The 16570-nt window shown below is 40.0% G+C and overlaps 1 protein-coding gene across 14 annotated transcripts in view; it reads left to right on the forward strand.

Moving 5' to 3' along the window:
• The window catches only part of MAGI2 (membrane associated guanylate kinase, WW and PDZ domain containing 2), a 1467480-nt gene that overhangs the window by 1117206 nt on the left and 333704 nt on the right, over positions 1 to 16570 (forward strand). For 7 of the 14 annotated variants that reach the window (XM_059886037.1, XM_059886041.1, XM_059886040.1 and 4 more), the window contains 3 exons: positions 5888 to 6009; positions 6354 to 6482; positions 8444 to 8629. In XM_059886037.1, the coding sequence (XP_059742020.1) occupies positions 5888 to 6009; positions 6354 to 6482; positions 8444 to 8629 (437 nt within the window). The remainder of the gene's footprint in view (positions 1 to 5887; positions 6010 to 6353; positions 6483 to 8443; positions 8630 to 16570) is intronic. The other 7 variants (XM_059886044.1, XM_059886045.1, XM_059886048.1 and 4 more) reach the window with 4 other exon arrangements.

Genomic DNA, 16570 nt, shown 5'->3' on the forward strand with positions numbered 1-16570 from the left:
GCTTCCATCTCTGGGGACTGCAACCCTAGCTGAACAAGAGAGTGATCTGGAAAGCTTTTTTTTTTTTTTTTAATGTCAAGCCGTATACCCCATTTGGAGATTGTGACTCCATTGAGTTCGGGTGTGCCTGAATCCTCTCTGTTTTTTGGTTTTTGTTTTTTTAAGTTATTCAGGTTTATCCAGAACTACAAAGTACTGCCACATGCAAACTTATCTTATGTTTCCATTCCGTAATGAAAGAGGGTGGGAGAGGTAAGCTGCAAATGAGTGACTATACTGGCAAAGAGAAGAGGTAATGGAAGGGCATCCTTGAATGTCCTTTTGCCATTCCCGTGTGGAAGGATCTCATATCAGTAGTCTTTCATTTCTGAAATGGGGCTGTTGGGATCTACCCTCCTCAGAATACGTCTCTTACCCCCTTAGCTCTTAACACCTACAAATTCTATTACTGAAATGTAATAATAGACTAGATATAAGAATAAGAATTTTTGATAGTTTCCTAGGTTCCTGTCCTGTACAGAGCTGGATGAGCTGGCTAATAATTCCCTCACAGAGTCTTTAAAAAAAATGAAGAGGAGGATGGCAAATGTCATTCACATCCTTTTACACATTGTAGGGCCCCCAAATCCTTGCTAAAAGGGCTAGAAGCTATTCATACTGGAAGCACAAGGAAAACAAGGCTTCCTTACTCAGCGACAATCATATTCCTTTGTGATACGTCTTTTAAAGCTTGGGAGCATTTTAAATTTTAAATGAATGACTCTATTTGTGACAATGTAAATGTTCTGTAGCAATTAGCTCAGGACACTAAAGCCATCCCCAGCTTCCACTGTTTGTCAGGTACAAGTCATACTAGATGAGTTCATTGGTATTTTTCATTCTCTGTGAAATGTAGAACTTCAGTTTAATGGTGAATGGAATCTTTTCAACATGGTTTCCATAAAGCAAGTGGCTGCACATTGACTTTTCTAAGGAAGTAATTACATGCATGTGGCAAGTTGGAGGAATCCAATTGTGTAGTAAAACTACCCCAGAAAGTTCTTGTAATGTATTTTCTAAGGATAAAGTTATGTACATGATGAATAATGACCTAGAGAAACAGAAACAGAATAGTTGGGAAATGAAGAAAGATGGTAACTTCCGGAAACCTGAGAACTGTTTCTAGTTTCTCAAAATTAATAACATATTTGCAGATAAAAATTTTAAAACACATACTCAACACTTAACTATATATATATATGTTATTTCTCTGGGGAAACAATGGAAACAGTGTCAGACTTTATTTTGGGGGGCTCCAAAATCACTGCAGATGGTGATTGCAGCCATGAAATTAAAAGATGCTTACTCCTTGGAAGGAAAGTTATGACCAAACTAGATAGCATATTGAAAAGCAGAGACATTACTTTGCCAACAAAGGTCCATCTAGTCAAGGCTATGGTTTTTCCAGTGGTCATGTATGGATGTGAGAGTTGGACTGTGAAGAAAGCTGAGCACTGAAGAATTGATGCTTTTGAACTGTGGTGTTGGAGAAGATGTTTGAGAGTCCCTTGGACTGCAAGGAAATCCAACCAGTCCATTCTAAAGGAGATAAGTCCTGGGTGTTCTTTGGAAGGAATGATGCTAAAGCTGAAACTCCAGTACTTTGGCCACCTCATGCGAAGAGTTGACTCATTGGAAAAGACTCTGATGCTGTGAGGGATTGGGGGCAGGAGGAGAAGGGGACGACAGAGGATGAGATGGCTGGATGGCATCACTGACTCGATGGACGTGAGTTTGAGTGAACTCTGGGAGTTGGTGATGGACAGGGAGGCCTGGCGTGCTGCAATTCATGGGGTTGCAAAGAGTCAGACGTGACTGAGCCACTGAACTGAACTGAACTGATATTGTCTCTCACTGTGTCCAGTGCTTTGTATACAAAATTGAATAACCTGTGGACCCTATACACAGGTATGTACAATATTGAGAAGGAAATAAATATGAAAATCAGTCATTAAAACACAGTATGATCAGGTTGTTAGATTAATTATTGTGACATTATCATTTAAGGTGTCATACACTACATCACAAAAATATGTTTATCCAAGACCCAGAAAGAATGATCTCATGAGCCTGAATAACAGGAATACTATGTCCTTTAAAACAACCATCTTGAGTTTATCTTAACTATTCCAAAGAATATAACTTGTTTCTTTTTCCTGCTGGATTAGCAGCTTGAAAGCTCAATACTAATTTGTAGCATAATGGCAACCCACTCCAGTATTCTTGCCTGGAGAATCCCATGGATGGAGGAGCTTGGTGGGCTACAGTCCACGAGTCTAAAAGAGTCGGACACGACTGAGCTACTTCACTTTCACTTTCTAGTAAACAAATAGGATCCTATATTATTAATTTTGTCTCTAGATCTTCCACCTAAACTCAACTAACTTCACCATGGATTTTGTTTACTTCTCCTTGTTGTTGTTCTTTAAAAAGGGCCTCAAATTCTCTCAACAATGAGTCAATGTATAAGAAAATAAATAAACTGATGACAGAAGTTTGTTGAAGGTTTTATGTGAGAACCAAAGGAAGAAGCATAAAACAGGTTTGGAATGTTGCTGGGTGAGGGTGGAGAAGGAGTTATGGTACAGATGGGAAAAGCATCGTAGAAATAATGATAACAACAGCAACTGCACTTACAAATATAGTAATAGGGAATAACTATACCTTGAAGAATAAACAACTGTACTTTATAATTGTGGGGTTCTCCCTGTATATCTATATTTTGCAAATATTACTTCTCATATCTTCACAGCCACCCCAAGGAATAGATATTATTGTCCCCATTTTGCAGAAGAGGATATCAATGGTCAGAGAACTTAGTAATTTGCCTCAGATGCTACCTCAGACCCAGGCTGTCTTGCTTCAACTGCTTCACCACTGATACTCTAAGTCTCACAGGAAGAGAGGAGAGGCTTGATAGGGTATTGCTGATTCCAATGAAAGTAAAAGTCACTCAGTTGTGTCTGACTCTTTGTGACCCCATGGACTATACAGTCCATGCAAGTCTCCAGGCCAGAATACTGGAGTGGATAGCCTTTCCCTTTTCCAGGGGATCTTCCCAACCCAGGGATCGAACCCAGGTCTCCCGCATTGTAAGTGGATTCTTTACCAGCTGAGCCTCAAGAGAAGTCCAAGAATACTGGAGTGTGTAGCTGTTCCCTTCTCTAGCAGGTCTTCTAGACCCAGGAATCGAAGTAGGGTCTCCTACATTGCAAGCAGATTCTTTACCAACTGAGCTATGAGGGAAGTCCACTGATTCGAGTTGAAATCTTCCTATTACATCAGAAATATTATTTCCAACTCTGCCCTGACTCATCTCTGTACCTTCCCCTTTGGCTGCATCACCATGCACCTTTCACTTACAATCACTCCTGTGGGGGAGGCAGTATTATGCCCATCTGAGAGATGGAAGATGCTAAAGTTTCAGGCTTAATAATTTGTGCAGGGTCACACAGCTAATCAAGCAGCAGAGCTGGATTTTGAATCCAGGACTCACTGACACCAGAGCCTGTGTGGCAGCAGCTCCCCTGCCCCAGCTCTTGTGAGCAAGTACTTAGATACTGCAGTCATCTTGGCAGGTTTCTGGCAATCGCTTTTCTGCCTCAACAGGAATTCAGTTCAGTTCAGTCACTCAATCGTGTCCAACTCTTTGTGATCCCGTGGACTGCAGTACTCCAGGCCTCCCTGTCCATCACCAACTCCCAGAGTTCACTCAGACTCATGTCCGTTGAGTCGGTGATGCCATCCAACCATCTCATCCTCTGTCATCCCCTTCTCCTCCCACCTTCAATCTTACCCAGTATCAGGGTCTTTTCCAATGAGTCAGTTCTTCATAGCAGGTTGCCAAAGTATTGAAATTTCAGCTTCAACATCAGTCCTTCCAATAAATACTCAGGACTGATCTCCTTTAGGATGGACTGGTTGGATCTCCTTGCAATCCAAGGGACTCTCAAACATCTTCTCCAACACCACAGTTCAAAAGCATCAATTCTTCAGTGCTCAGCTTTCTTTATAGTCCAACTCCATACATGACTACTGGAAAAACCATAGCCTTAACTAGATGGACCTTTGTTGGCAAAGTAATGTCTCTACTTTTTAATGTGCTGTCTAGGTTGCTCATAACTTTCCTTCCAAGGAGTAAGCGTCTTTTAATTTCATGGCTGTTGTCACCATCTGCAGAGATTTAGGAGCCCAAAAAAATAAAGTCTGTCACTGTTTCTACTGTTTCCCCATCTATTTGCCATGAAGTAATGGGACCAGATGCCATGATCTTCGTTTTCTGAATGTTGAGCTTTAAGCCAACTTTTTCACTCTCCTCTTTCACTTTCATCAAGAGGCTCTTTAGTTCTTCTTCACAACAGGAATTATCTTATCCATATTAACAGAAAATTGGTGGTTAAGATTTGGTTTCTCTTACCTCCTTTTGTTTCTCATGAATATTTATAGACCTAAGATGAGAGGACTGTGTGTGCACATCATGTGTGGACTTTTCAGTGTGAAATGATACATTGAGAAAGAGAAGGTATGTAGATAAAGGATGCATTTTTAGAGACATGTTCCAGCCTGTTCACTTCTAGGAATGTGATTTAGAGCAAGTCATTCAGTCTCTTGTGTGTCAGTCTCATCACCTTTAAAATAGGGATAATTAGGATTCTAGACTATTGTCATGAGACTTAACTGAGAAAATTTATATATGGTACGTGGCACAGAAAATGAAAGTGAAAGTCATTCAGTCATGTCTAACTCTTTACGACCCCATGGACTGTAGCCTGCCAGGCTCCTCTGTCCATGGGATTTTCCAGGCAAGAGTACTTTAGTGGGTTGCCATTTCCTTCTCCAGGGGATCTTCCTGACTCAGGGATCGAACCCGGGTCTCTCACATTGCAGGCAGGCTCTTTACCATCTGAGCCACCAGGGAAGTCTCTTAAGTACTAATTGTTCATTCCTTTTCTAAGCCCTCTCCTCTTCATACTCTAATACCATAACCCTAGTTTTTTTGTACAAAGAACCAAAATCAGTGTACATGCCAAACCTCTGGTGAGGCATATGCAGAAAAAATAGTTACATGAGTATTACTAGGCAGGGTTGTGGTTCCCACCCTTTCTATGGATAAAGAACTTTAAATTTTATACAAATATGGATCATACTCTAAGGATACTATAAGAAGTCTAAGCCCTGAGTTTAGCTGATCCATACTTGCTTAAAGATACTCTGTATTTGATATCTGGAAGTTTATTATCTCACTAGGAAGACTAAATACTCTCCTTTTGATTGATCTCTCAGCATCAGTCATTCTAAAGGTATTCTACAACTTAATGTTGTTAACATAAATTCCACACGTATATATCATTAGGGATCTTTCTCCCCATATTCGAGCCCTTTATTACAGGTCTGCCAATTTCTAAAATGTGTAGACTTTAGTTGCTATAAGAGTACGATAATCAGTGAATTGCCCTTATACTTATCTTGTTGAATTTTACAAAGCTTAGATTACCCTTTTTTCTTCAGCACCATTTGGTATAAATTTCATTTGTTGGCCACATATTTAAGTGCACCAAACTCAAATCAACACGGTAGACCAGAAAGTAAGTGCATATTCTAGCTCTTTTAGCTGAATCATGCATAATTGAAATACAAGACCATATGAAAGAGCTATTGAGAACTCTCGTCACAGAAACATGCATTGTACACAAGCCGCCCCAGCAGAGGCCTGACTCTGTGCCTGGTGGGGCTTCAACTATAATCATTTAAGGTATCTCGTACTCAGCTGCATTCTGTAGAGCTATCCATTTGTTCTCTTAAATGACTTTGCCCCATTAATACTCTAATTTGAAATTTTATTTTTCAGCCACATAAATAGAAGAACACAGTTTGAAAACCCTGTCCTGGAAGCAAAAAGGAAGCTACAGCAGCATAACATGCCCCACACAGAACTTGGAACAAAGCCCTTGCAGGCCCCAGGTTTCCGAGGTTAGTACCTGTCAACATTCATTGTTTCAAAGGGAAAGACTGTCTCAAATTGCCTGCTCTTCCAAATATGCGTTTAGCTCCAACCCTTTCATATAATTGATTTGCTTTCCCCAGACCCCTCAGTTAGCTTTAGCTGGGTGTTTGCTCTGGCTCTAAAAGCATATACTTAGCAATCAGGAGTGAAGTTAACACTGGGGCAGCACTGCACAGGAATTTATAGCAGGTTGCCAGGTGGAGATGAGTGGGTGTGACAATGATCCCGTACACGGCAGATTCATAGAGACTCATAAGTTTGCCCTCAAATGACCAAGCACAAGAATGAGGCTTGTTCTCCTTTGTGACAGTAGACAGCTCCTCATCGACAGTACCTAGGCCCAAACCTGCCCGCTCCCTCGCCGCCCGGGAGCGGTCCCGCAGCGTGAGTGACCTGTCTTACTACGGGAGCCACCTCCCCGGGAGGCTCTGGCGCATCGGTATGTCCTGGGCCGCTTGCTGCACCTGAATTCACCCCGGAGCCGCGTGCGGGCATGAGAGGCTGCACCCACTTTTCACGTCTTAGTGAGCTCTTACACGTGAAAGCACGAGGGAGGCACTGGTAGTTGGGAGGCCAAGTTACGCCTGCGGAAGAATTCACACGCTTTCACCGCAGGACCATCAAGATGAATGTAAAAGTCTCACACTGAACTTCCCTCCAAATTGTAAACTTTATTTTCATAAAGGAAACATAGGTGGCATTTATATTTTAAAGAAGCCCTCTTTTTCATAAAGATATGTGTGACATGTAAACAATGTAAGGTCTTCTCTGGTGGCTCAGTGGTAAAGAACCCCCTTGCCAATGCAGGAGGGTTCAATCCCTGGGTGGTGAAGACCCGGAGAAGGAAATGGCAACCCAGTGCTGTATTCTTGCCTAGGAAATCTCCTGAACAAAGGAGCCTGGCTGGCTACCATCAATGGGGTTACAAAAGAGTCAGACATGGTTTAAAGATTAAGCCACAACAAAACAATGTAAAATCCCAGTATATGGCCCTCATTACTTTATAGTTTATCCATTACATATCACCCAAAATGGAGCAATAACAGAATACTTAAACTTAGTCACCAGGTACAGTCTGGTTCTTATAAATATTAAATCATATCACTCAAAATGGAACAACTAAAAATAAATATATATAAATATACTTGACTGCATAGCATTTAAAGCATAGCTATTAATAGCATGACTATTATTTTTAAAGCATTTGAAATATGTAGGTTGGGAAGATCCCCTGGAGAAGGGAAAGGCTACCCACTCCAGTATTCTGGCCTAGAGAATTCCATGGACTGTATAGTCCACCGGGTCACAAAGAGTCAGACATGACTGAGCAACTTTCACTCACTCATACTCATTACAGATCATAGCTGGAAAACAAATTACTGCTGCTGCTGCTAAGTCGCTTCAGTCGTGTCCAACTCTGTGTGACCCCATAGACGGCAGCCCACCAGGCTCCCCCGTCCCTGGGATTCTCCAGGCAAGAATACTGGAGTGGGTTGCCATTTCCTTCTCCAATGGAGGAAAGTGAAAAGTGAAAGTGAAGTTGCTCAGTCATGTCCGACTCTTAGCGACCCCATGAACTGCAGCCTACCAGGCTCCTCCATCCATGGGATTTTCCAGGCAAGAGTACCGGAGTGGGGTGCCATTGCCTTCTCCAACAATTACTAGTTAAACCTATATGAGTGGGTTCAAGTTCTTTTCAGATTATTTGGGTATATAATTTGAACGTGTCAACATATTGCTACAAACTGTGTTACTTTTACATTCATGATTATATTTAGAGATACTTGACTTGCCACTTGCTCACATTTTAGAGTATACTAATTGCTATCAGGTCAGTAAGAGACAGATTTATCTGGTTATCTTCATAGTATCTTATAAGCAAAAGCTAACTCAGTCCCACATCTAGGCATTCTTTCTAATTAATTTAGACATTTGAGGAGGTGCTAACATTCTAGTGCTCCTACTTTTTGTTAGACAAAATAGTCCATTCTGGTTTTCTAGTCCTCTCCCTTCAAGGTTTTGGGCAGGCCCAGCCTCTCACACAAACCTCCTACCTGGACCCTTTCAGAACAAGAGGAATGGATCCACAGGTGTCTGGATGATGTTAGGCTCTGTCTCTTCAGCCCTCTTTAAGCATGAGAAAGTGAGTTTAGTGAGTAGACACACTGACGACAAACTCTGTCTAAACCCAGGAGCTCTGTCGTGTTTTCTTGGATTCTTGGGCCGGCTCTGTGTTTGTGGCAAGTGCTCAGAGGTTTGCTCTCACAGTCACACCTGCTTGCATTTGCCGTAATTAACCCGACAATTGCACTTGGGGTTGCTGTTCAGTGGCTGACTATCGCTGTATAAGAACGTGCCTTAACCGCCATGCTTTTTCTTTTTTTAACTTTTACTGACCAGTAGAAAAGCCACTCTTTACCCGGGATGCCTCCCAATTGAAGGGAACGTTTCTCAGCACCACACTCAAAAAGAGCAACATGGGGTTTGGATTTACCATTATTGGCGGAGATGAGCCTGACGAGTTTCTGCAGGTGAAAAGTGTGATTCCCGACGGGCCTGCAGCACAAGACGGGAAAATGGAAACAGGTAAGTCCCTTAACACTTTAGAAAATGGTTTTGCAATGTCTTTTCTAAGACAAATGTGAGAAGCTTCTTTTTGTGTTTTTAATTTGAAGGTCAAAGGTCACTTCACTGAAGGGAAACCACAAATCATGTCTCCCCTGAATTTAATAACATCAAATTGAAGTAGTTTGGAACTCTAAATATCATTTTTGTCTCATTTTTCTGACTGTCCCTCTATTTGCTGGATTCAATGAACCCTGGAGATTGACACTTTTCTAATTTATTTCTGGAGTCCCTTCTTAGAAATTTGATTAATATTTCATATTTTTCTATCTTATAAAAAGCTATTGATGTTTTAAAAATCTGTGTTAATCTTATAGTATTCTCAGGCTAAATTGTCCAGGTTAGTTATTTAAATATGCTTGCTTATCTCATAGGAAAAAAATTATTAATGGTATTCATCTTTATATATTCCCATAAAGTATTTTAATACATAAGATTTTTTCTCTAGTCCTTATAAATTAATTTTCATATGCATGTACTTGGACGTCTATCCAATTATGATTAAAATTCATTTAACATGGAAATGCAGAGTCTAATTGTTAAGGGCAGGGAAATATGAAAGATGCACAAAGGTAGAAAAAATCGTAATGAACTAAGTTTGATTTTGCAGTCTGGATTTTTAAATTCTCCTACTTGGTCCATGACCTAGAATTAGTCCCATAATTCATGAATACTACTTTCCTTACCTGGAAAATAGAGAAGAAATCAAATTTGATCTTGTGTATTTAGAATATTGATTCAAGAATTTGAGAGTATTGTTTTTGAAATGTCTTCAGTACAGTCCAGTCCCTCAGTCGTGTCCGACTCTTTGTGACCCCATGAACCATAGCACGCCAGGCCTCCCTGTCCATCACCAACTCCCAGAGTCCACCCAAACTCATGTCCATTGAATCAGTGATGCCATCCAACCATCTCATCCTCTGTTGTCCCCTTCTCCACCTGCTCTCAATCTTTCCCAGCATCAGGGTCTTTTCAAATGTCTTAGAAAATTACAAAATGTAGTAACTATATTTTACCATTTCACACTTTACTCACCATTGATATAATTTATGGTATTTACTTACTGAAGTCCATGGATCTTAGTAGATAAATTAAAGAATTACTTTTGAGGAAAAATTATACCATTTATATTCTCTATATATTTATTGATTGCAATTCTATGGATTTTAAAGTGGTTTGTATATGAAAAGACAACATAAAATTGAGGTCTTCATCTGATATTTTTAATTTCAAAGATGACTGTTTAGTAAATGGTTCCTGTGGAAATAATATCTTTTCAGGGTCACCTCATGAGTATATTTGTCACTGCCACTCACTAGTGAGAAAGGTATTTAATAGATGTTCAGATCAGATCAGATCAGTCGCTCAGTCGTGTCCGACTCTTTGCGACCCGATAAATCGCAGCACACCAGGCCTCTCTGTCCATCACCAACTCCCGGAGTTCACTCAGATTCACATCCATCAAGTCAGTGATGCCATCCAGCCATCTCATCCTCTGTCGTCCCCTTCTCCTCCTGCCCCCAATTCCTCACAACATCAGAGTCTTTTCCAATGAGTCAACTCTTCGCATGAGGTGGCCGAAGTACTGGAGTTTCAGCTTTAGCATCATTCCTTCCAAAGAAATCCCAGGGCTGATCTCCTTCAGAATGGACTGGCTGGATCTCCTTGCAGTCCAAGGGACTCTCAAGAGTCTTCTCCAACACCACAGTTCAAAAGCATCAATTCTTTGGTGCTCAGCCTTCTTCACAGTCCAACTCTCACATCCATACATGACCACAGGAAAAACCATAGCCTTGACTAGACAAACCTTTGTTGACAAAGTAATGCCTCTGCTTTTCAATATGCTATCTAGGTTGGTCATAACTTTCCTTCCAAGGAGTAAGCGTCTTTTAACGTCATGGCTGCAGTCACCATCTGTAGTGATTTTGGAGCCCAGAAAAATAAAGTCTGACACTGTTTCCACTGTTTCTCCATCTATTTCCCATGAAGTGATGGGACCGGATGCCATGATCTTCATTTTCTGAATGTTGAGCTTTAAGCCAACTTTTTCACTCTCCACTTTCACTTTCATCAAGAGGCTTTTGAGTTCCTCTTCACTTTCTGCCATAAGGGTGGTGTCATCTGCATATCTGAGGTTATTGATATTTCTCCCGGCAATCTTGATTCCAGCTTGTGTTTTTTCCAGTCCAGCGTTTCTCATGATGTACTCTGCATAGAAGTTAAATAAACAGCGTGACAATATACAGCCTTGACGAACTCCTTTTCCTATTTGGAACCAGTCTGTTGTTCCATGTCCAGTTCTAACTGTTGCTTCCTGACCTGCGTACAGATTTCTCAAGAGGCAGATCAGGTGGTCTGGTATTCCCATCTCTTTCAGAATTTTCCACAGTTTATTGTGATCCACACAGTCAAAGGCTTTGGCATAGTCAATAAAGCAGAAATAGATGTTTTTCTGGAACTCTCTTGCTTTTTTGATGATCCAGCGGATGTTGGCAATTTGATCTCTGGTTCCTCTGCCTTTTCTAAAACCAGCTTGAACATCAGGAAGTTCATGGTTCACATATTGCTGAAGCCTGGCTTGGAGAATTTTGAGCATTACTTTACTAGTGTGTGAGATGAGTGCAATTGTGTGGTAGTTTGAGCATTCTTTGGCATTGCCTTTCTTAATAGATGTTACATTTTCTTAAATTTCAGTAGTTTCAAAACTCATCACATTTTTCAAATGCTATTATTGTAAAAATCATGTGTACATACTTTTCTAAGAGTAAGTTAGAGAGTGTCCAACTCTGCTGCTCATCTGGTGAGATTTTACTAAATAGTGAACACCTTCACGTTGCCCCCAAATCATAGAGAAACATCAAAAGACTCAGTTAAAAAGCAATCTGTCATTTTCAACTAGAATATGAAGAAACTATGGAGTTAATAACCATCTTAGTAGAGGGAAAGTGATCCCCAATGCTTCTGAACTTCAGTGAAATATTTAACAAACCCATTTCTCTTTTTTTGATCAATATTTTTTGGAAGTATAGTTGATTTACAATGTTGTGTTAATTTCTGCTGTAAAATGATTCAGTTATACATTATTTTTTATATTCTTTTCCATTATGGTTTATCATAGGGTATTAAATATATTTCTCTGTGCTATATAGTAGGACCTTATTGTTTATCCATTCTGTATATAAAAGCTTACATCTGCTAACCCCAACCTCACTCTTCAGCCTTCCTTCAGCCACTTCTCCCTGGGCAACCACTACATCTGTTCTATATGTCCCTGATTTCTGTTTCCATTTCATAGATAAGTTCATTTGTGTCATATTTTAGATTCCACAAGTAAGTGATATCATATGGTATTGGTCTTTCTGACTTACTTCACTTAGATGAAATCTCCTGGCACCCCACTCCAGTACTCTTGCCTGGCAAATCCCATGGACGGAGGAGCCTGGTGGGCTGCAGTCCATGGGGTCTCTAGGAGTCGGACACCACTGAGTGACTTCACTTTCACTTTTCACTTTCATGCATTGGAGAAGGAAATGGCAACCCACTCCAGTGTTCTTGCCTGGAGAATCCCAGGGACGGGGGAGCCTGGTGGGCTGAGTTGGACATGACTGAAGCGACTTAGCAGCAGCAGCTAGTTGGATGCATGTTGCTATGAATGGCATTATTTTGTTCTTTTTATGGCTTAGTAGTGTTCCATTGGATATATGTGCCACATCTTCTTTATCCATTTGTCTGCTGATGGATGTTTAGACTGTTTCCATATCTTGGCTATTGTGAATAATGTTACTGTGAACATAGGGGTTCATGTATCTTTTTGAATTATAGTTTTGTTTGCTTATATGGCCAGGAGTGGGGCTGTTGGATCATATGGGAATTCTATATTTAGCTTTCTGAGGAAACTGTGTACTGTTTTCCAGTGGCTGCACCAACTTACATTCCTACCAACAGTGTAGGAGAGTTCCCTTTTCTTCACATCCTCCCCAGCATTTATTATTTGTAGACTTTAATGATAGCCATTGGTGGCTCAGACGGTAAAGCATCTGCCTACAATGCAGGAGATCCAGGTTCAATCCCTGGGTTGGGAAGATCTCCTGGAGAAGGAAATGGCACCCCACTCCAGTATTCTTGCCTGGAAAATCCCATGGGTGGAGGAGCCTGGTAGGCTTCAGTCCATGGGGTCACAAAGAGTCAGACACGACTGAGCTACTTCACTTTCTTTCACTTTCACTTTCTATTCTGACCCATATGAGGCGGTACCCCATTATAGTTTTGATTTGCATTTCTCTAATAATTAGCAATGTTGAGCATCTTTTCATGTGCCTATTGGCCATCTTTGCTTCTTATTTGGAGAAATGTCTACGTAGGTCTTCTGCCCATTTTTCACTGGGTTGTTTCATTGTTGCTGTTACTGAGCTATATAAGTTGCTTATATAATTTGGAAAAAAGCCCATGTCTGTCATACAGTTTGCCGATACTTTCTCCCATTCCTTAGGATTTCTTTTTGTTTTTTTCATGTTTTATTCCACCCTTTTGCTATATAAAAGCTTGTACGTTTGTTTAGGCTCATTTGTTTATTTTGTTTTTATTTCTATTGCCTTGGGAGACTGACCTAAGAAAACAATGGTACAATTTATGTCAGAGAATGTTTGCCTATGTACTCTTCTAGGAGTTTAATGCCGTCATGTTTTATATTTAAGTCTTTAAGCCATTTTGAGTTTATTTTTGTTCATGGTGAGAAAGTTATGTTCCAACATCATTGATTTACATGTGGCTTTTCAACTTTTCTAACACCACTTGCTGAAGAGACTTTTTCCCATTGTATATTCTTGCTTCCTTTGTCAAAGACTAATTGACTATAGATGTGTGGGTTTGTTTTGGCGCTCTCTGTTGTATTCCTTTAATCCATGGTTTTGGTGCCAATACCACACTGTTTTTTATTACTGTAGTTTTGTAGTATTGTCTAAAATCTGGAAGCACTGTGCCTCCTGCTTCTTCTTTATCTTCAGGACTGCTTTGGCAATTCTGGGTCTTTTATGGTTCCATATGAATTTTAGGATTATTTATTCTAGTTCTTTGAAAAATGTCATAAGTAATTTGATAGGGATCAGATTAAATCTGTAGATTGCTTTGGGAAGTATGACCATTTTAACAGTATTAATTATTCCAGTATAAGCACATGGGATATTTTTCCATTTCTTTTGAGTCATCTTCAGTTTTCCATATTAGTGTTTTATAGTTCTTAGCATACGTCTTTCACTTCCTTGGTGAAGTAACAAACTCATTTCTTTTCATTATAAAGGACCCAGTTACTTTTTTCTCTCATCCAATCCACTATTCCATGTTTTAGAAATAGAAAAAACTTCATTCAGTGTAAACTTAAAAGACAAAGGGAATTCCCTGGCAGTCCAGTGATTAGCGCTCTGCTCTTTTATTGCAGGTAGCACAGATTCAATCCCTGGTCAAGGAAATAAGATCCCACATGCCACACAGCAAAAATAAATAAATAAATAAAAACACAAAATTAAAAGGTTTGCACAATAGCGCTTTTTTTCTTTTCATTTATTTTCCTGGTTTGTCATGCTCCTATAGTCTAAGTTATCCTACTCAACAACAAAGTCAAAGATTTTATTTAGAATTTAGCTGATTTTCTTCTTTTAGGATATTTGCTGAACAGGTCCTAATAAGAAGAGAAGAACCTAGGATTTCATTCTATTCACTGTATCCTACTTATTCATTCAACAAACACTTGTCAAGCTCTGGCTTTTCACAGTCATCGCTGTCCACCAGGACTACAAAGATGGATGTGACAACAGCCAGGCTCTTGAGGAGTTTGCATCTAGGAGGAGTTTTACATAAATAAACAAGTAATTGTAACACAGTATGAATAGTATTCCAGCTTGTGTTTCTTCCAGCCCAGCATTTCTCATGATGTACTCTGCATATAAATTAAATAAGTAGGGTGACAGTATACAGCCTTGACGTACTCCTTTTCCTATTGGGAACCAGTCTATTGTTCCATGTCCAGTTCTAACTGTTGCTTCCTGACCTGCATATAGGTTTCTCAAGAGGCAGGTCAGGTGGTCTGGTATTCCTATCTCTTGAAGAATTTTCCACAGTTTATTGTGATCCACACAGTCAAAGGCTTTGGCATAGTCAATAAATCAGGAATAGATGTTTTTCTGGAACTCTCTTGCTTTTTTGAAGAAAGCTGAGCGCCGAAGAATTGATGCTTTTGAACTGTGGTGTTAGAGAAGACTGTTGAGAGCCCCTTCGACTGCAAGGAGAAGACTCTTGAGAGTCCTTTGGACTGCAAGGAGGTCCAACCAGTCCATTCTAAAGGAGATCAGCCCTGGGTGTTCTTTGGAAGGAATGATGCTAAAGCTGAAACTCCAGTACTTTGGCCACCTCATACAAAGAGTTGATTCATTGGAAAAGACTCTGATGCTGGGAGGGATTGGAGGCAGGAGGGAAAGGGGACGACAGAGGATGAGATGGCTGGATGGCATCACCAACTCGATGGACGTGAGTTTGAGTGAACTCCAGGAGTTGGTGATGGACAGGGAGGCCTGGAGTGCCACAATTCATGGGGTTGCAAAGAGTCGGACACAACTGAGCAACTGAACTGAGCTGAACTGATGAATAGGATGAGTCTGTAATAACCATGGTGTTGGCACTAAGTCAGGAGAGTCAGGGGAGGACACAACTGAATTTTTTTAAGTGTGTTTCTAACTAAATAATTTTATTAGGTTTTTTAGGGGTGGTAATTTCTCTCAGAAAATAATATTGAAATCTACTGCTTATTAGTCAAAAATATTGTGTTCATTTAAAAATGTAATATGATTTTAAAATTCCGTAAATTACAGTAGAGGGAATGGCTGTTCAGTTGAGCAAATAGTGACTACCCATATGTGACAGGCATTCTGATAATTATTTGGGATGTAAAAATGAGGATACAAATGTTTCTACCCTTAAGAAGTTTATAGTATAGACATAATGAGTGATTCGTTAGTGAATATCTATAACAGTGCAAATAAAAACATGTACAAAGTTCAGAAAGAGTACAGAGGAAGGTAGGTTTAATTCATTGTGAAGGGCTTAGGGGTTGCCTCACAGAAAATGATGTCTGAGAGAGTTTTGAATGTTGAATAGACATTGTTAGGTGAACAAGTAAAGAGAGCCATAGGAAGGAGAAAATAACAATATGCAAAAGCACAGTAGTGAAGCATACCTAGGAAAAGATTTATATGCCATCTCAGCGTAGGTTAATATTTCACCTTCAGTGGTATCAAGTATGAGAAGTACCGAGTAAAAAAATAATCATAATTATTGATTGTGAATTATGAATTGATGAATTAATGGTAATGATGAATTATTTAGACTTTTAGCAAATATTGATGAATTATTTAGGCTTGTAGCAAACATTAGAGAACAGTGTATGTTCATATATCCTCAAACAAAAGCATATAAATGCATGAATACCTATATATAAGAGTTTTCTCATATAAGTTTTAACCAATTAGGTGTCAAGATTTACTCTATGATTGATGTTTTCTTTACTTGTATATTCCTAGAACCTAAAACGGTGCCAGGCAAATAACAGCACTTAGTAAATACTTATTGGCTGGTTGGTTGGGTGGACGGATGGATGGATGGGTACACTTCAGCAATTTAAAGGTGAAATTTGAGTTTTCTGAATTCCACTTTTCCAATATAGCCTGCTGCTGCTGCTAAGTCACTTCAGTCGTGTCCGACTCTGAGCGATCCCATAGACGGGCAGCCCACCAGGCTCCCCTGTCCCTGGGATTCTCCAGGCAAGAACACTGGAGTGGGTTGCCATTTCCTTCTCCAATGCATGAAAGTGAAAAGTGAAAGTGAAGTCGCTCAGTTGTGTCCAACTCCTAGCGA

Source organism: Bos taurus, chromosome 4 (assembly GCF_002263795.3).
Source record: "Bos taurus isolate L1 Dominette 01449 registration number 42190680 breed Hereford chromosome 4, ARS-UCD2.0, whole genome shotgun sequence".
In the NCBI taxonomy this organism is placed as follows: domain Eukaryota; kingdom Metazoa; phylum Chordata; class Mammalia; order Artiodactyla; family Bovidae; genus Bos; species Bos taurus.